This window comes from Epinephelus moara, chromosome 8, assembly GCF_006386435.1.
Source record: "Epinephelus moara isolate mb chromosome 8, YSFRI_EMoa_1.0, whole genome shotgun sequence".
Lineage (NCBI taxonomy): Eukaryota > Metazoa > Chordata > Actinopteri > Perciformes > Serranidae > Epinephelus > Epinephelus moara.
Window position 1 is genome coordinate 29,343,427 of NC_065513.1, and position 20,094 is coordinate 29,363,520.

At 42.3% G+C, this 20,094-nt stretch overlaps 1 protein-coding gene across 1 annotated transcript in view; it reads left to right on the top strand.

Moving 5' to 3' along the window:
- Positions 1 to 20,094, top strand: part of loxhd1b (lipoxygenase homology PLAT domains 1b) — a 30,870-nt gene that overhangs the window by 5,435 nt on the left and 5,341 nt on the right. Inside the window, exons 8-36 of the mRNA XM_050051113.1 lie at positions 611 to 734; positions 1,173 to 1,282; positions 1,510 to 1,650; positions 1,733 to 1,868; positions 2,573 to 2,733; positions 2,822 to 2,908; positions 3,260 to 3,395; positions 3,488 to 3,642; positions 3,742 to 3,902; positions 4,002 to 4,078; positions 4,160 to 4,356; positions 4,657 to 4,849; positions 5,266 to 5,426; positions 6,874 to 7,195; positions 7,690 to 7,841; positions 10,844 to 10,977; positions 11,123 to 11,268; positions 11,450 to 11,554; positions 11,648 to 11,776; positions 11,851 to 12,015; positions 13,415 to 13,596; positions 13,676 to 13,792; positions 14,003 to 14,165; positions 16,612 to 16,766; positions 16,845 to 17,054; positions 17,172 to 17,298; positions 18,472 to 18,680; positions 18,929 to 19,114; positions 19,224 to 19,351. Coding sequence (XP_049907070.1) covers positions 611 to 734; positions 1,173 to 1,282; positions 1,510 to 1,650; positions 1,733 to 1,868; positions 2,573 to 2,733; positions 2,822 to 2,908; positions 3,260 to 3,395; positions 3,488 to 3,642; positions 3,742 to 3,902; positions 4,002 to 4,078; positions 4,160 to 4,356; positions 4,657 to 4,849; positions 5,266 to 5,426; positions 6,874 to 7,195; positions 7,690 to 7,841; positions 10,844 to 10,977; positions 11,123 to 11,268; positions 11,450 to 11,554; positions 11,648 to 11,776; positions 11,851 to 12,015; positions 13,415 to 13,596; positions 13,676 to 13,792; positions 14,003 to 14,165; positions 16,612 to 16,766; positions 16,845 to 17,054; positions 17,172 to 17,298; positions 18,472 to 18,680; positions 18,929 to 19,114; positions 19,224 to 19,351 — 4,469 coding nt within the window. The remainder of the gene's footprint in view (positions 1 to 610; positions 735 to 1,172; positions 1,283 to 1,509; positions 1,651 to 1,732; positions 1,869 to 2,572; positions 2,734 to 2,821; positions 2,909 to 3,259; positions 3,396 to 3,487; positions 3,643 to 3,741; positions 3,903 to 4,001; positions 4,079 to 4,159; positions 4,357 to 4,656; positions 4,850 to 5,265; positions 5,427 to 6,873; positions 7,196 to 7,689; positions 7,842 to 10,843; positions 10,978 to 11,122; positions 11,269 to 11,449; positions 11,555 to 11,647; positions 11,777 to 11,850; positions 12,016 to 13,414; positions 13,597 to 13,675; positions 13,793 to 14,002; positions 14,166 to 16,611; positions 16,767 to 16,844; positions 17,055 to 17,171; positions 17,299 to 18,471; positions 18,681 to 18,928; positions 19,115 to 19,223; positions 19,352 to 20,094) is intronic.

Below are 20,094 nucleotides of genomic sequence, written 5' to 3' on the forward strand. Positions count from 1 at the left end.
TGTAAAAAGGGGCAATTAAAGGTACACTACAACAATAATAGAACCCTTATCTTAAAATTTGCAAGTGTAAAACTGCATTTAGGCCCCTACACGTGTGTAACATGCAACAATAAACAGAGAAGCTCAGATTACAACACACAGAGGTAGCGTGACTTCATTCTCTACTCAGGACGCCATTACTAACCAGTATCTTTATATAGCAATGTATAGCTGTTTGCTGCTATATTAATGCTCTGAATGTCACATGCTGCTCCTGAACATGGGAGGGAGAGGGGGGTATGACTACAACAAAGGTCCCAAGGCCAGAAGTGAAGCTGGGATGTTGTGGTGATGTGGCATGCGCTGTAACCACTTGGCTATCAAGGCACTCCAAGACACTGTAATTTGAAATGCTGAAAACTCGAACACACTTACAGTAGGAGCTATATTTTCAACAAAGGCAACCTGCTATCTTTACCCTTCTGCAGTAGTGTTCTCAAAGTGTTCAAAATGTTCTTTCAAAAAGAACATTGTTTTGCTTTAACTTTTACTAACATCTTGTACAACAAACCTCCATCACGTGTTGGCTGTTATGACATTCTGATATTCTTATTTTTTCCTTTCTATAAAGGTAATAGTGGATGATCTGGGAAACAAAATAGTGTATGAATTTCCAGTCAATCGTTGGTTTGCCCTCGATGAGGATGACGGGAAGATTCAGAGAGACATTTTGGTCGGGGGCAGCCAGCCCACAGGTGAGGATAAACTTGTAAGAACTTCCTGACATACACTTGTTTTTTCTCAGAAGAAAACCCCGTGCCAGCGACTGCAATCATGGCAAGAATGAGAATGAACTTAATACTTGGCTGTTTCCCCCAAATTGTTTTCCTCATTTTGGAAAAATTATCCGCTTGCCTGGTCTGAAAAATATTGCATAAAGGATTGCAAGACAATAACATTTCTATTGCCAAGAAACAGATCATTTGCTGTTTTATAGCGTCTTATTCAGTCCAAAAAAATGTGTTTTCTGTGCAGCGTGCCAGAGGCCTGCAGTGTGATCATTAATTCTTCGGTCAGACTGTCAATGTTTAGATCCAGTTCCTGCTCAGCTCCTTAGGGAGCATGGGTGCTGTGAACCATAGCGACCCACTGGCAGATCCTCTGATAGCCTGACATGTAACTGTACCCACCAGGTATTGTGTACAACGTCCAGATTGTGACAGGAAACATCCGAGGTGCTGGGACCAACTCCAAAGTCCACATTGTGATGCACGGCTCGAAAGGCATGAAGAACAGTGGCAAGGTGACAAGAAGATAATGTAGACACAGAGTAGACAACTTGTACTTAATTTAAAAAACAATGGCTGCAACAGCAGTAATTAGTTTTCATTTGTATGGAACAAATTAAATAAAGACCTCAAACTTAATGTTGTAATGTCTGTTTTAGTAGGAATCTAGTTTTTGCTTTGCTTTGGTGGCATTTTTGGTGCTTAATTTCCTTTGCCTTTTCTTCTATGTCTTTGTATCCAGGTGTTTCTGGAGGGAGGAAAGTTTGAGCGTGGCCTGACAGACATCTTTACTGTCGAGATTGCTGCGCTTCTCAGCCCCCTCAGCAGAGTCACCATCGGGCACGACAACGACGGAGTCAGTGCTGGGTGGTACTGCGAGAAGGTGCATTGAGCATGTGTGTGCACAAACACCAAAATCTGGTAATTCACCGTGGGTTAATTCAGGTAAATCAATGCTTTTGCAGGTGGTGGTGTACTGTCCATTCACAGGGATAGAGCAGACATTCCCGTGCTCTAAATGGCTGGACGAGAAGGAGGGAGACGGGCTGATCGAGAGAGAGCTCTACGAGATGGTCTCACTCAGGCAGAAGAGACAGAAGAGTAAGTTAAATGTCAGTAATTACGGCTCAGCAGCAGCAGTAAATGCTGTCATTTTCACTTCTATTTCCTGAAACACTGAGCAAAACTATTCAAGGCTCCATCATATGTATGAGGCATTTGCATAATGGCTCAGCAGGCGGTCTACCTTCATTCTACTTTGTAATTTTAATGAGTTGTTTTTCATATTGCTTGTGCAATGAAGTCCAATATCTCTTTTTAAAGAAAGGTAAATGGTGAGTGCAGTTCCTCCGGTCCACAGATGCGTGCTGCAGATTGTGTGCATTATTTTTTGTTTTCTGTCCACACTAATTTGGAAAGTGAGTATTACTTTATGGCTTTACTTCATAGCCATTCACAGTCACACAAACTCACAGTTGGGAGCTGTCCACTACAATCACTGTCTTCGACAAGTCTGCCCTGAAAAGATTTTTTAACAAGCAAAAAATGTCATTTCAGGAGCTCCACTGACATGTTGACATAGTGGAAGTAGTCAAACTGGAATCCACAAACTACTCCTGTAAACTCATGGCTGCTTGCCCCAAACTCTCTTGGCAGCACAGGGGAACGGAGGAGCTTCATTCACCTCTCAGTGACAGTAACAAACAAATCATGAAGATAATGGGACCCCAGTAATCTGATATAGGGTATCACAAACCACGACAGTGCTCCTAAATCAAAGATGATGTTGATTCAATTCTCCTCAGAGCACCCCTGGTCCTTGTGGATCTGGACGTCAGACCTGCCCAGCGCAGGAACCGATGCAGATATCTCCTTCCAGGTGTACGGAGACAAGGGCAAGAGCGACGAGATCAGACTAGACAACAAGACGGACAATTTTGAGCAGGGACAGGTGGACAGGTTCATGGTAAGTCTCCCATTTTTCAACCGCACACACATTAATATCAAGAATCAGGTAATGAGGAATCTTTTTTAATCTTGATGTGATTTCACAGGTTGAGCTGCCTGATTTGGGAAAACTGACCAAACTCCGTATCTGGCATGAGAAGAGAAATCCCTTTGCAGGATGGCATCTCAGTAAGGTGAGGAAATCTAAAATCTTTTTGTCAGTGAAATTATTTTCTAATTCACCCACCTGCATTCCAACTAATATTTTTGTGATCTGTATTAATTATATAAGTCTTAAATATGCAGAGTTGTAGGCGTGCTAGTTAACATTTCAGTTCCTAACAGAGATGGGAAGGGATTAACAGAGTATCCCAGGTTTAAAAATTTTTCATTCAGCCAAAGAGCAGACTTAAAATATGAACTGAGAAAGATTAGAAATGAAGAGGAAAAGTCAGAGTGTTTAGCATTTAAACATTTGAATGAAGTTATAATCTAGAAACCCTGAATCAAACAAAGCTTTCCACCACTGCTCTTTTTCCATTTAGGCAACTGTGATGAAGACATTAACAAAGGAGAAGTACAGGTTTCCTTGTGAGCGCTGGCTAGACACAAATGAAGACGATAACGAGGTTGTGAGGGAGCTACCTGCCACAGGAGACCTCGTCGCTGAGCCGCTGCCCTGTATGAGACTGCATTCAGCACATGGGCAGAATGTGCTCTGCCAAATATAAAGAATGAAAAATCTGATTGAATTTTGTTTTTCTGTTCTGCAGTGATCAAATACAGAGTCACAGTTTGCACGGGGACTGTCGGCGGCAGTGGCACAGATGCATCTGTTTTTCTGAATCTGATTGGAGACCACGGGGACACTGGCAATCGGGAGCTGGTCAACTGCAAAAACAATGTCAACAAGTTTGAGAAAGGAAACGTGGGTATATTCAGTGCATCATATTTGTTTATATCTGCCACATATTCCTCTGTTTGACTTCAAAATGTGATGCTTCCTACTGTTTTATCTTCTCTCCAGTTGGATGAGTTCATAGTGGAGGCAGTAGCCATCGGGCAGATCCGCAGGGTGAGGATTGGACATGATGGGAAAGGTGGAGGCTGTGGCTGGTTCCTCGATAAAGTGATTGTAAGAGAGGAGGGACAGGCTGGGGACAATGCTGTAGAGTTCCCCTGCAACAGGTGTGTGAATAAGAAACAACACATGCTGAACAGCTGTTACAACCATAGGTGTGTGCGTGTGCAATAGATGATAGTTTGTTCACTAAATGTGCTGTGCAGGTGGCTGGACCGCAACGAGGACGACGGACAGATTGTCAGAGAGTTGGTGCCACTCTCAGATGGGCAGCGTCTTTACAGTAAGTCAGAGGAGTCTTGAGTTTTATTCATTTAAGTTTTAACTCCCCTGATGTTTATGTGTGTGTCTCTGCGTGTGTCAGACGTCGACTATCATATCGCGGTGAAGACAGGCAGCATCCCTGGGAGCAGTTCAGACTCCAACGTGTTTGTCAAGCTCTACGGAGAGAAAGGTGACACCAGTACGACGATGCTGCTTGTCTCTGACAACAACCTGGGGAACTACTTTGAGACGGGCCGCGTCGACATCTTCACTGTGGAAACTTTTGATATTGGACAGGTGACACAGTGCCGGCAAAAAACATGTTGATGTCTCCCGTTTGATGTTGAGAGTGCAATGAAAAGCTTAGAAATAATTAAATGAAGGCACAATGTCAAAGATTTTAGTTCATTTGGGGGTTACCCATAAGCCTTTTCTTAGATATGGTGACTTAACAATAAAACACTTTATCAGTATTGTGATTTTTCATTAGTAGATCCAAGCATGAGGCTGCATTTGGTAAAATAAGACATAAAAATGTAAAAGTGTCGTGTCTTTGTCTGCTGGTCATCCTTTGTCATCCATTCAATCTTACTCCAGATCAACCGACTGATGATTGGACACACTAACGAAGGCATGCGTGCCGGCTGGTTCTTGGACAGCGTTCAGGTCATGGTTCCAGTCCACGGAAGGCAATACATGTTCCCCAGCCACCGCTGGCTGTGCAAGGACGAGGCCGACGGCAAGACAGAGGTGGAGATTTACCCCAGTGAAATCCTGGACATGGAACAACGTAGGCAACATTCACACACTCTCACACCTTAGATTAAACAACATACACACACAGACTCATTCTTTGTAACTGGTCCTGTATCTCAATCCTGCAGTTTCCTGCTCCTTTAGCAAATAATATCAATGATGCATTTTTAAATCTAGGTGTTATTGTAATCAAAATATAAAATGTGAGCACTACTCTACTTCATTTTTATTTTTCCAGGAAATACTGCCAAGATTATCTTTATTGGTTTGCTGATTTTCTCTCATTACTACTTCATTTCATAGACTGTTGAGGACCTTTATCTACTGTTTGAAAAGTCTTGTCAGTTCTTCTCTTACAACAACACACATACACATTTGTAAGCGTATGGGTCTTACAATACCAAAAATAAATTTTGTGTTCTTTAACCATTGTCAATCTGTATTTTCCAGTGATTAACTATGAGGTAACAGTAGTGACTGGAGATGTGACATTCGCTGGCACCAACGCCAGAGTGTTCATCCAGATCTACGGGGACAAGGGTAAGACAGAGGTCACCACGCTCGAAAGCAGATCCAACAACTACGAGCGAAACACCACAGAAATATTCAAGGTACCAGAGTTTGGATTTCATGCTCTCAGTGGCTCCATAATGCATCTTGGTAATTGGAGGTGTACTGGGCAGGAACTGTCAGTCACTGTTTGTGAACAGTATCACCAACAAAAGTTCAAGTGAAAGCCAACCCCAGATTCACTCCTATTTTAGTATGATCTTTGTCCTCTTGTTTTGCCATCACCATGACTTTACAGGGGCAATTACAGTGACTTTCCGGTAGACAACTGGCAATTAATTTCAGTTGACTGGATATATAAAACCGGCAAACTTGTTTATTTCTGTCATTTTCAGCCGTAACTGAAGCATTTAAAAGAGATACAGTTAATCAACAGTAGTCCGACCTATCCGACATTTCTGCTGTGCTTATTTTATGTCCTTTGTTGCCATTTTGTAACTTTGTTGCTCGTACTGTGAACATAGCATGAGCAGCACTTCAACAGTGAATCAGCGAAAATGCAGCTGGTCACAGTTTTGTAATGTTGTTGCTCGTAGTGTGAACAAATCATTATGCATTTAAACCACAGACACTAATAACAACATTATAGTATCTCTTAGTGTCTCGACTAATGTTACTTTAAAAACAAAGCAGTGGCTCACCATCCTCAATGCACAGCAGTAACAGCCCAACATTGGCATAAACTAATGCAACACCAACAACCTCATATAAATTGTTTACTGAAAAAAAATTGAGACATAAAGCGTATTTGTCACAAAGTTCTTCCCACAAATTTGGTCATCAGAACCAGGTTGATAGGTTTACCAACTCCTGATACTTTAAGGCCCCTGTATTTTTGGCTGACACAAGGCGCTGGTCTGTCCTAGATCTCCTCCCTTTTCAGATGCTGAGTCCAGAGCTGTCTTTGAGCATATTTGCTCTGTGCAAATAGAAATCTGAGAAACCCAAACCCTTCTCCACTATTTATTGTTACCAGGCATCCCTATACACAACAAGACTTAACCATTTTTTCTTGATATCTCAGCCGTTACTCACCCCCATTAGCTCAGCGCTGTTAAATTGTATGTACACGACAATGACACAGGAGTTTCTTACCTGGAAGTTATTGTAATCAAACATTGTGATCTGGTTTATATTTGCTTTTTTTTTCAGCGCATTGTCCACAATATTCATAGCTTCCTCTGGGTTGTGTGCTGCTTATGATCTGGCACCTGGTCACTACCTTTTTATGAAGTCCAGACCTCACCTGCGTGCTGTGTCCAGACTCCAGACCATCCTGAGCACAGTGAAATCAGAAGAAAATACAGGCAGAGGGCAGAGTCTCTGCAGATCAATACAACACTCCACACTTGTAGAGAGTCGTTTTTTTTTCTGTGCATCTATAAATTATTTTATTAGGGATAGTGTAGTGCATTGTATATCTTTAAAACCAAATGCCAAAGAAAAAATGTAGTACTTTTGAGTTGAAACATTGCACCTGTTCCCCAGATTGAGGCCAAAGATGTGGGGAAGGTCTTCAAGATCCGCATCGGTCACGATGGCTCAGGGATCGGATCTGGCTGGTTCCTGGAGACAGTGGACATCAAGCGTCTGATCATGGCCTTGGTGCCCAAGGAGAAGAAAAAGGAGGACAAGAAAAAGAAGAAGAAAAAGAAGAAAGACGAGGAAGACGAAGATGAGGAGGGAGGAGAGGAGATGCAGGAAGTTGTGCTGACTTACCATTTCCCCTGTTCGCGCTGGCTGGCTGGGGGAGAGGAGGATGGCGAGCTGGTGGTGGAGCTGCTGCCTGAAGATGCAGAGGAGCTGGAAAGTAAGAAACAAATATAAAAAGTGTAATATTTGCCTTCTGAGAGAGAAATGTTGAACATCTGAGTGCCAAGCAGAGGGCTTCAAACATTTGCATTCATATTCAGTTCCCTGGCAGTTGAGCAACCACAGAACTGCCAAAAACATTGTCTAACCTCTCCCTGTATACTGCATAATGGGAAATACACCAAAAGCATCTAATCTTTTTCCAGTATTTGAAACATACAGTAATAACAAGTTAATTACTAACCCCAAAATAATTTCATCACCACCAGCAGCTCAGTGCAGCTGCTATTTATGCATGGATGAATTCAGGAGGGGTGAATAACTTAATTCACTGTTGCATGAAAACACAATATTCTTTCATGTGTTTATATCTTGTACTCCGTGTTGATGTTGTAGACGTGCATGGTTTGATTTGACACAGTTTCCTCTGAGCGACATATGTGTGTCAGGTTTAAGAGGTGTTGGTAATTCATCCCTTGTATTGTCTGACAGTCAACACCTATGAAGTGTGCGTCTTCACTGGTGACACGCTGGGTGCCGGGACCGACGCCAATGTCTTCATTAATATTTATGGAGAAAATGGAGACACTGGAGAACGCTATCTGAAGAACTCTGACAACATCAACAAATTTGAGCGGGGGCAGGTATGATGGGTTTAACAAAGGGATGACCACTCATTTTTAAATCAGCTGAAGATAAAGGGAAGGAATCTAATTAATTTGATTTTTAGAATTCATTATTGTGAATAGCTAATGCTGGAAAACATGTCATTCATTAGAAAAGACAAAACACATTATTTGTATTAGACTGGTTCACCTTTTCACACAGTTATTATTTAATTAGCTGAGATACATAAATCTGCAGCATAAAGAAACAACAAGCCAAGGGTAAAAAAAAAAGTAAGGGTAAAAAAATATTTCATTCCAGCTGTACAATTTTAGCCTGTTTCTTGGAGAGATATCCTGCTGAAAATTAACCAGCAGAGAGCCAAAGACTCAAGCACTTCCACGCAACATGAGTCTTGCGCCGAGGTGTGGGTGGGAGTGTATTCTGGTAGGATTACAAGCTCTCCTGCAGGCGAGCCAGCTGTGACTGAGAGGAGCTATGAGGAGTCCTCTGTGTCATTGAACCTGTCCTACTTTTACTCATTACTTAATCCAAACTTGTGAATTATTAATTTCTACATTACACCTGGCTCTGTAGAAACACAAACCTCATGTCCGCACATCAAAAGCTACAATAGTCTTTTGTTGTTCAGTGGAGGGAATGTTTGTTTATAAAGGCAGACACAGATGCTGAACTTATTCCTGAAATCATGTACAATACTGTTAATACAGTTCTGAAAAATGGGGACATTTGTTGCATTAAATGGTGGAAAGCAATTGAGTACTATCCTCAGGTACTGTGCTTAGGTACAATTTTGAGGTATTTGTACTTAAGTATTTCCATGTCACGATTTGTACACTGCTCAAAAAAATTAAGGGAACACTTAAATCACACATTGGATCTCGATGAAGGAATTATTCAAGTTAAAAATCTTTTCTGATGAACATTGTTCCACTTGTTGTGAACAAAATGACGCATCAACGGTCATTGCAAACCAAAATCATCAACCCACTGAGGACTGGATTCAAAATCACACTGAAAATAAAAGTTAAAAATTGCAATCACAGGCTGATCCAGCATGTGAATTTTATCACGACAACTCATAATGTGACTCAGCAGTGTGTACAGCCCCCATGTGCCTGTGTACACTCCCGACAACATCTGGGCATGCTCCTGATGAGTCAGTGGATGGTGTCCTGGGGGACAGTGAGCTCCTAGTGTCAAATGCACCAATACATAACGTCCCATAGGTGCTCAATTGGATTTAGGTCAGGGAACGATAGGGCCAGTTAATTGCATCAATTGTCTTCATCATCCAGGAACTGCCTACACACTCTGACCATGCAAAGCTGGGTACTATCTTAAACCAGGAGGAACCCAGGGCCCACTGCACCAGCCTAAGGTCTGACAGTAGCTCTGAGGATTTCATCCCAGTACCTAACAGCAGTCAGGATACCACTGGCTATGACATGGAGATCTGTGCAACCTGCCATAGATATGTCTCCCCAGACCACACCAGTAGCCTGCTGGAGGTCATTTTGTAGGGCACTGGCAGTGCTCCTCCTGTTCCTCCTCGCACAATGGACCAGATACTGGTATCTCCTCCATTCTCTTGAAACTACTTCTTTTTTACTGTATTTCTGAGGGAAATGTCGTCCTTCTTACTCCACTACATTTACTCGACAGCTATAGTTACCAGTAACTTTGCAGATTCAGATTTCTTTATGCAAACATACACTTACGGTCGACTTAACTAAAAACGGATTGCGGCTGCTGATAGCACCATGAATTGTGCATCACTTACAGCTGCTTTCTGGCCTGTCTCAAGGTTTATTTGACAAAAGATATTGCACTAATGATGTAATGACACAAACACGCCCATAAAGTTTTGCAGCTGAGCACAGTGTGCCCTTTTTGCATCTTATTGCAATTATCCACTTGGCAAAGTATAAATGCTGGCTTTGTGACAAGAGCACAGGAGGCAGAATGACAGCAGAGAGAAAAAGAGACAGAAATTCTCAGACCGTGGGGAACAGTTCCTGACTGACGAGGTGCAGAGGCATTCCTTAAAACACAGAGTCTGGGTGTGACACCCCTTATAAACACGCCTCAGTTATTAACACCAGCTGTCTGCAGATACTAATAATTTTCCTGTAACTACATGTGGCCATTAGCAGGCTTTGTGAATTGGACTGTTTTTGCAGTGAGGCTCATTTGCATAGAATTTACAGCTTGTTTGCATATTATCTAATTTAAATACGTGCAAATAGCACAGAGGCACTGAGACAATATTTGCTTGGGAGCGCAGTTAGGGGTGCATTTCACCTTTTGCGAGTGCTTTGAGGATTACACAGTTGCTTTTTGTCTTGTAAAGGTTTAGCAGCTGCAAAAGCTGTGCAGTCCTTTTGTGAATTTGCCCCTCAGTGTCAGTCTTATCAGGTGCAACTGAGGAATCTAATGCAATTTAATACATCAGTTGTGGCATAAGGTCTACTTTTATGGTGCCAGTGTTCAGTTTTGTTTGGAGGTGGTGATTAAAAGACGGGTGATTACTAGCAAGGTTTTACATCACCTATGTAGTGCATACAAGCTGTTAGTATCAGGCAGAAGGTATAGGCTGTCTTCCCTTCACACCAGCCGGGCTCACAGATCATGTGTGCCCAATAGTGTTGCACTGGTGAACAACCTGTGAACAAAAATAACTGAATGCCTGTGTGTGAGGATGCTGCACCTTATGATATGTAGAGCACTTTAATGACATGGTGAATAGGTCTACAATATTTGAAACCTGCCCTGTTTTTGATGATGAATGAATTCCCAAAAAGACTAATAAATATCTATCTGATTTATATGTTTCAACACTGAGGTCATAGTTAGTTGCACTGGACTGCTTTATCACCCAAAACGTGATATTTTGAACTTAAAGATAGTTGTTATAGCAGGACTGCATTATATTGTACACAATAAATTGGCCACTGTGTGTATGATCAACACATTTTTGTCTGTAACAAAACAGTATCTGGGCTGTTGTATTTTGCAGGAGGATGTTTTCACCGTGACAGCTGTCGATTTGGGTCCTTTGAAGAAGCTCCGAATCCGTCATGACAACAGTCAGCCTCATTCAGCGTGGTACCTGGATCGTGTTGAGATAGTGGACACAAAGGATGATACAACGTAGGTGAAACCAGTACACAGTTTGCATCAGTTTTGTTCAGTTATTCAGTTATCAAGAAGAAAGATCTCACTGTGCTGTGAGAGGAATAGTTCAATGTAATTATACAACTGATAGCACTGATCAGAGGTATTTCTTCTCCTATAGATACTATTTCCCTTGTACCCGCTGGCTGGCTGTGGATGAGGACGACGGCCAGATAGCAAGGGAGCTTGTTACTGTGGATGAGGCCTTCATGAGGAAGGATGAGGACGAGGAAGGGACAGGCGGCACTCTGGGGCTCGAGCAGAAATGTAACACAGTTTCAAAGCAGGCTCATGTCTTAGTAGAGGGACATGATAAAATAGAGCCCTGCTCAAGTATTTATCTAAGTGCTGGTGAAACATGCAGGTGTAGACAACAGCAAGAGGGACTTGTGTATTAGTGTGGAGATGAAAAGCATTAAGTTACTGACTTGTTGAATTTATCTTACAGCCATGTCTACTACATATACTCTCAAAATAAAAACCGGGGAGAAGAAGTACGCTGGAACTGATGCCAACGTCTTTGCCATCCTATTTGGGGAAAATGACGACACCGGTATGATAACTCACCTGCATCCTGGCATTGTTGTAGCAGTCTTGTGCTTTGTGTTACTGACTAGATGATATCAAAATCTGAATGTACTCACAGGGACCGTCAACCTAAAGGCTTGTAAGAACTATAAGAATAAGTTTGAACAGGGGATGATCAATGAGTTCACTGTGGAGGCAGTGGATTTGGGCGAGCTGGAAAAGCTTCGGATTGGGCACGACAACTCAGGTAAGGAAAGAAAAGGCTCTACAGAATAAAAATAAGCAGTACAATGAATAACATGACTGTTTTTCAACTATCAGGGGGCTCACCTGGTTGGTTCTTGGACTGGGTCGAGGTTGACGCCGCCTCACAGGGTCAGAGACTACGCTTCCCATGTGGCCGCTGGCTGGATAAAGGAGAGGATGATGGGGCGATTGTGAGGGATCTCTATCCCGCTGAGTTACAGACTGAACTCTACATGCCGTGTGAGTGAACAGCCGTGAAAGGAGTACTCAAATCCATTAGGGAAAGTAGCGGAGCGCTGATTGAGAAACCTTCCTGTGAAAGTGCTTTATGTAAAATTTTACTCAGATGAAAGTGTGGAAGCATTAGCGGCGAAATGTATTCAAAGCACTCCATCTGAAGAAGGGTGCTTGTCAGAGCACTGAGTCTTTGATGCAGCCTTTAACAAGTGTTATTATGTCGCTGTGGTGTCCTGCCTTTCAGCTTCACCACCACGGCAGTACTCAGCTCCTTGACTTAGACGTGAAACAATCCAAATCACAACACTGCAGTCGTAGATGCTGTTTTATTTTTCTTTTAACAAACTACAGTGTTAATGCTTGTTCAATTAAAGTCTACCCTTCCACTTTCCTCTACAGCAGGTGATCATCATCATCTAATAAACTATAATAATTCAAAGCATCTAAAAAAAATAAATAAGTACAAAGAAAAACTTGTTTCAATATGAAGGCATCTTTGAGAAATCTAAACTTTGCAATTAACACAACAATGGTTAACTACTAACTGATGTGAAATAGCAATATCCCACAGTCTAAAGACATGCAGGTTAATTGGTGACTCTAAATTGTGAATGTGAGTGTGAATGGTTGTCTGCCTCTATGTGTCAGCCCTGTGATAGTCTGGTGACCTGTCCAGGGTTTACCCCGTCTCTCGCCCAGTGACAGCTGGGATAGGCTCCAGCCCCGCTGCGACCCCCAACAGGATAAGTGATTACGGAAAATGAATGAATGTGCAGCCAGTGAAATCAGAGTCTGTTGCTGTGTTCTGATGAGTCAACAGCTTGATCAGACAGTACGTTGCGGCACTGGCTGATGTCATATGAGCACATATGGAGGCTTGCAGTAATGTATCCAAGCTTCTTCTCTTCCGTTCTTTCACTTCTGACGAGCATTCATGTTATTTGATAAAATATGTTCCTCTTTGCGGTGCTAAGGTTGTTACGGCGACTGTTGATGTGGGCTAATAAGCTGCTGAGAACTCCTGTACATGTGTAGTTAAAAGTGCTGTTATACACTACATCAGCACTCATGTAATGCCTCTTGTCCAATCAAATTACTTGGTCTGAGCTAACTGTAACATAAAGCTCTAAAATGCCATGGCCAATAAAATGTAAAAGCCCTTCATATACAGAGCTCCTGAAGTACCCAAAATATGACACATGTTTTTATCTTGTTTACACTTGTGCACACGAATTATTGTACAGGACCTACACAGTATTGTCTTGTTTGCACAAGTTATTAAAAAGATATTTTTTTCTGAACTTCAGCTGCTCTGTAAAGTGCCAAAACTGTACTAAAGTGCTTGAGTAACTGCACTTCGTGTCAACCAAACAAACCTGTCATCTCCTCTCTGATTTTCCAGTTGTGCCTTATGAGATAAAAATATACACCAGCGATGTGTTTGGTGCGGGAACAGACGCTGATGTCTTCATAGTCTTGTATGGACGCAAGGGAGTGTGCACCCAGCAGAAATCCCTGTGTGTCAACAAGAGAGAGAGACGTCTATACTTTGAGAGGGGAGCTGAGGACATGTTTATTGTGGAGGTGAGTGTATGGATGTGGACAATACATTCTCTAAGAAGGTGGCTGCAGCTCTGTTCATACTGTGTTGTCTATTTTCCAGCTCGAGGATGTCGGCGACGTTATCGAGAAAATCAGAATAGGACACGACAACAGGGGCACCAACCCGGGGTGGCACCTCGACCGAGTGGAGATCAGGCGACAGCTCAGGAAAGGAAAGGTAGTAAAAATCCACTTGAGACCAAACCTGCGTAGATAAGTGCATCATTAAGAGTTTCCTCGTCTATGCCCTCATTAAATTATGAACACATTAATAATGTAACACCTTTTGGCTCACATCTCTCTGAGTCAGATACACTTTACTTAAGTGTCAGACAGACACAGCTGGGCCCAGTCTGGGGAATTTTTTTTTTTTTTTTTTAAATGGTAGGGTTCAGAGACGACCATATTCCCATGTGAGTGCTGGCTGGCCAAGTCTGAAGACGACGGGGAGACGGTGAGGGAACTCGTCCCTTCGGAAATCATCACAGAGAAACTCCTCAGGGATGGGAAGCTGAAAAGGACTGAAGTTGAGGTGGAAGATGCTTTGGAAAGTAGGTTAACCTGGATTTCAGTGGTGGAATGTAACTAAGTACATTTACTCACTGCACTTAAAGGTCCTGTATGTAGGCTTGATGAGCATCTATTCACAGAACTGGTAAATACTATTAATAACTATGTTTTCATTAGAGTATAATCACCTGAAAATAAGAATCATTGTGTTACCTTAGAATGAGACGTTTATATCTACAGATTGAACTGGTCCTCTTCCACAAAGTCTGTTGTTTCTACAGTAGCCCAGTGTGGACAAACCAAACACTGGCTCTACAGGGTCATTAACTTTTTTGTGTCTGCCACAGTAGTTCTCCTACACACTTGGCACATGAGAGAAGTTTAAGTTCTGCAACCTCACCTCTAGATGCCATTAAATCCTACACACTAGACCTTTAAGTATCCATCTGAGGTACTTGTACTTAAGTATTTCTATTTCATGCCACTTTATACCTCTATTCCACTACAATTCAGATGAAAATAGCAGCTTCAGACCCTGATCAGACAGCTTTTTAGCAGTCCTGGGTGGATTTTTGTAGTGGTTTTCAGTGAGAGTGAACCTCACATTTTTCTGGTCAATGCGCCTCCGGTTTTAGTAGGAGTGCCCTGAACACCTTGAGCTGAAAAAACTTGATTGTCAACATCATTGTCATTTTTTCCCATTGTCCAACTGGATGAATTGAGAAGTGGGCCCTCTGTGGTTTAGATGACGACAGTTGTTAGCATATAAGCATACGTTGCCATAGGCAAGCTGAAAGACCTATTTGAATAAATTATAGCCTCAACTACTCTCTAACATTTTACCAACCGTAATTAGGCTCAATGACGGACAGCAGATTGTCAAACTGTCCCCAGCTCATCCTAAAATAAGCCTTGAACCGATCATCACCCAGTCGAAGCTCCTAGCTAGCTCCCAGCTGGTCATACTCCCTATGATTTTTCCTCTTTCTCAGGGTCTCATGTACCCACATGGATGTGTGTCTCCCTATGACCAACAAACCATTAAAGATCTGCCTCTCACCTGCAATCAGAGCCAGAACAAGTACCCTCTGCCTGTCCATTTTGAGTGCAGGTTTTAATAATAAGAATAAGAATAAGAATAAGAATAATAACTTTATTTGTAGAGCACTGTTTGAGCTGAAAGCACAAAGTGGTTTCCAAGGTGCAGAAAATACAAAACAAAAGTGATACTAATAAAACATAAGCATATACAAACGCCTACACCAACATATACACTTATATACGTACCTGTAAGCATGCATACATATACACATGGCTGCAAATACATACACTTCCACAGACACAATAAGTCTATCAACTGTCAGAAAAGGCCAATCTGTAAAAGTTTTGAGACAAGATTTAAAGACGTGAATAGGGTCAGCTGATTGGATGCTCAGTGGGAGGAGCAAGAACTAAAAAGGTTCGATCACCCTTTGTCTTTAACCCGGACTCTGGAACAGTTAGAAGATGCAGACTAGCAGACCTGAGGGGCCTGTTTGGACGGTACGGTGTGAGAAGCTCAGTTATATACTCCGCTGCCAGATCATTGAGAGCCTTGTATGTGATTAAAAGAACTTTAAAATGGATTCTAAAAGAGACAGGAAGCTAATGTAGGGAGGCCAAAATAGGTTTAATGTGTGAGGATCGTTTTGTTTTGGTCAAAAGTCTAGCTGCTGAATTTTGAAGGATTTGGAGCTGATTTATAGCGTGATTGTTTAGGCAGGTGAACAAGGCATTACAGTAATCAAGGCGGGAGGATATAAGAGCATGTATGACCCTCTCTGTGTAATTGAAGGACAGACGTTTAAGTTACAGAAGTGTAAGTTACAGATCTGTGCAGTTTACTTCACAGCACAATAGTTGTTAAGCTAAGGGCTGGTGATTTGGTGGTTGCCAAGTAAGAAGTAAAAGAATAAAAAAGACACAGCAAGCTGCAAAGGGAGCTCTGATCAGGACACAGTACCTTGGGAGTCTTAGTCACTAGCTACTACAGATTAAGATATACACACAAAACATAAAATAAACTTATTAGATATGATGCACTGTTGTAGATAAAACCAACTAACAGTAATTAAAATTGTTAATTAATTCCACCCAGAGCAACTGCACCATTAAAATACCACTACACATAATAAAGCACTCACAGGGTCACTTATCTGCATGAAGAGCATTTTTTCTTTCAATACTTGTACTTTTAAGTACACTTTACTAATAATGGTCAGTAATCTACAGCTCCCCTCAGCTTTATGGCTTTATTGTGAGTTTCAGCTCATTGTTTAGCTTAATTAATATACAGCATGAACACACATACTGTAGGATTAGAAGGTGCTAGTTCATATAAGCAATAAAATTTAAGTGCACAATGGGAATGTTTAAATTGTTTCATTTTCCACAATTACGAATCTGTGAGTCTACTTAATTCATAATTCTGCTTTTCATTCATCACAGCGCACGTGTACAACGTGTCTGTGCGGACGGGTGATATGTACGGAGCAGGAACTGACGCCAATGTTTTTCTCACCATCTACGGAGACCTGGGCGACACAGGCGAGCGCAAACTCGCCAAATCTGAGAACAACAAGAATAAGTTTGAGAGAGGAGAGGTATGTGAGGACACGCGTGGTATTATACGAGATCACTGCTGCTGGCTGAAGGTAGCAAAATATGTCTTTGTCTCTTAGGTGGACAAGTTCACTATTGAGGCTGTGGACTTGGGCCAGGTGTTCAAGATTCGTATTCGTCACGACAACTCCATGATGGGGGCCGACTGGTACTTGGACCAGGTGGAGGTGCTGGATGTGGACACAGAAGAGGTGTACATGTTCCTGTGTGAGCGCTGGCTGTCGACAAAGAAAGAGGACAAGCGCATAGAGAGGACCTTTTTTGTCAAGGTTTGTTAATCTTGGGTTATTACTTTATTCTTTGTATTTATCATCCTACTGGCTGCTGCTGCTGCTGTTTTAAAAATAGTTATGAGAAGGAAATGAGTGTCTGTTGTCTTGTTTTAGGGGTATGAAGGTGAAAGAAACATTGATCCGAATTCAAAAAAGATGCTTCAGGCCAAACTGGGCCTCGACAGAAATGCCAACAAGAAGAAAAAGAAGAAGAAGGTGGCAGTTGCGGAAGAGGGTCCAAGTAAGGCCACAAAAGTGTTCTCCATGTTTCTCAAAATGAGGTTTGAGTATTATGGGTACCATGTGCTTGGATCATTGATGTGAGAAAAGACAGCAATACCAGCAGACAAGAATAAAATCTAAAACACCTTGCATGCAAACTTTCAAAGTCAAAGTATAAACTTTAAAAATAATTCAAAATGTTGGGTAGGATATCAGTTCACAGCCTTGTGTGTAACTCCAAATCCATGATAATGGAGCGCGAGATCTCAGCCTTAGAGATAGGGTAAAGAGCTCGGACATCCGGAGGGAGCTCGGAGTAGAGCCTCTGCTCCCTTGCATAGAAAGGGGTCAGTTGAGGTGGTTCGGGCATCTGATCAGGATGCCTCCTAGGCGCCTCTCGTTAGAGGTGTTCCAGGCATGTCCCACTGGTAGGAGGCCCCGGGGCAGACCCAGAACAAGCTGGAGGGATTACATATCTCATCTGGCCTGGGAACACTTCGGGGTCCCCCAGGAGGAGCTGGGAAGCATTGCTTGGGAGAGGGACGTCTGGGTTGCTTTTTGCTTGGCCTGCTGCCCCCGCGACCCAGCCCCGGATAAGAGGATGAAAATAGAATGGATGGATGGGTCTTGGTGTCAGCTACAGAGTCACTTTAAACTAGATTATATTTTAAGCATAGGAGATTTGAAAAGGACTGAGGCATACTGTTTAACATGCTAATGAAACCTGGCACCTCTTAGCCTTCACGAGTGCATCAGTTTTCGGTGTGCAGTCAACCAGTAGGCCGGGGGGTATGTTTAACACCCCTGCCTTAAAAGATCTCTAATCTATATGTTGTTTGTTTAATCCGAAGAAAAAACATAAAAAAATCTAGGACTATTTCTTGACTGTAGGTAGTAACTTTCTGGAGTCTCTACTTTTAGAATGGTTATTTCACAGTGATGACAAGACTTGTCTTCACTGTGAAATGAGATACAGCGTGTTAATTAGTGAGTGTTAGAGGTGCTGGTAGGGGGATTTTGTTTTTGTGTTTGTAGCTGTTTTCCCCTTGTTTCCAGTCTTTATTCTCTACAGACCTATAAGTGTTATCAATCCCCTCATCTAACTCATAGATATAAATCAAATGATCATATTTACCAAAATGTCAAACTCTTCATTTAGCTTAAACTATTCCTATTCTTCTCCTCCACCCAGTTATCCCCTATCACTTCACCTTGTCCACGGGGCTGGAGCGTGACGCCAGCACCACAGCCAGGGTCTATGTCATCATCATCGGCCCCAATGACATGGAGACAGACCGACTGTGGCTGGACCTGCCGGAGGGAAAGAAAGCCTTCACAGCTGGCACCATGGAGCACTTTGTGTGTTATGGAACTGACGTAGGAGAGATCAAGAGGGTGGAAGTGAGAATCTGGGACTGTCTCTGTTTCTAAATCTGTGAAACTGTCTCCTCTCTGCTGCCTCCTCAGTTGCGCTGATGTTAAAAATTTAAATAAAGCCATTTTCTAGCTCAGCAATAATTAATTCTTGCTGTGCCTTCTGGTACCTAGATCAAACAAAATCAAATGATATATCAATTCCCAGTTCTACCTTCCCCCTCTTTCTCTCCTCTCCTCTCCCTCCCCCTTTCCTCCCTCCGTCTCCTCCTCAGCTTGGCCATAACGGTGTCACACCAGAGAGCTGCTGGTTGGTGGATGAGCTGTCGGTTGCCGTGCCAACCAAAGGTATCAAGTACATCTTTCCATGTAAGTGCTGGCTGGCTAAAGACAGAGGAGATGGTCTGACTGCCAGACTCTTCAACGTGCTGGACTCCAGCACGATCAACATTAACCGCAAAGTGAGTCACAGCACCTAAAATATGAAACCTGGGAAAACATTCAGTTTGTATGTTGTATAAAAACAGAATTACTCCCTTCCTTACTGGTGTTATCTGCTGTATGTTGTAGGTTATTTATTCGGTAACAGTTGTCACAGGTGACACTCAGTCTGCAGGGACTGATACCAGCATTTTCCTGATTGTGTACGGAGCCAATGGGAGCACAGAGGAAATGCTGCTGCCCAAAAACGAGGACAGGTCAGTCCTCCAATTAACCCCTGACTGTACTGATCACTTTTCATTAAACAACCAGTCAGAGCTGAGGCGTCTCTAACACAGCAGTCAATAACTGCTTGTCAACTGTCAAACTAGGCAGCGCTGATCAAATATGAATTAAGATTCCTACTGCACTGCCTATTTCTTGACTCAGATGTTTTCAGAAACATATCTTAGTGTACTGTTCAGGTGTAACATGACAAAGTTTGTGACACGACTACCATGTTGGATAAACTTAAACAGAGTACAAAGCACCACCCAGCAGTCAGACCAATTTTCTCATTTTTCAGCTAAACAGTGCACCAAATGATGTTCCTGAAAACATCTGAGGTGAGAAATAGGCAATGCAGTAACAGGTCCTTGATTAATATTTGGTCAGGGCTGCCGGTTTGGCAGTTTGACTGTAGTTCACGGAGCAATTAACATGACTGACAGCTGTGTTAGAGACTACTCTGCTCTGACGCACTGCTGTGTGATTCTAGCAAATACCATTAGAGGCGTAGGAGGGGAGAGGGGACATGATTTTTTTTCACAAACTATCTGTCTCATGTGCTTATTTGAGAATATAGTGACAGTTTCAGCAAATATGACACAAGAAAACAACTGTAGCTTCAAGCAGCTATAATTAGTATTTTTATAATAACAAAGTGTCAAATAAGGATGAAGTGTTGTGCTGAACCGAGAGAAACTTATCACCTGAATCTGAAGCTCCCCTTGGCTTCACA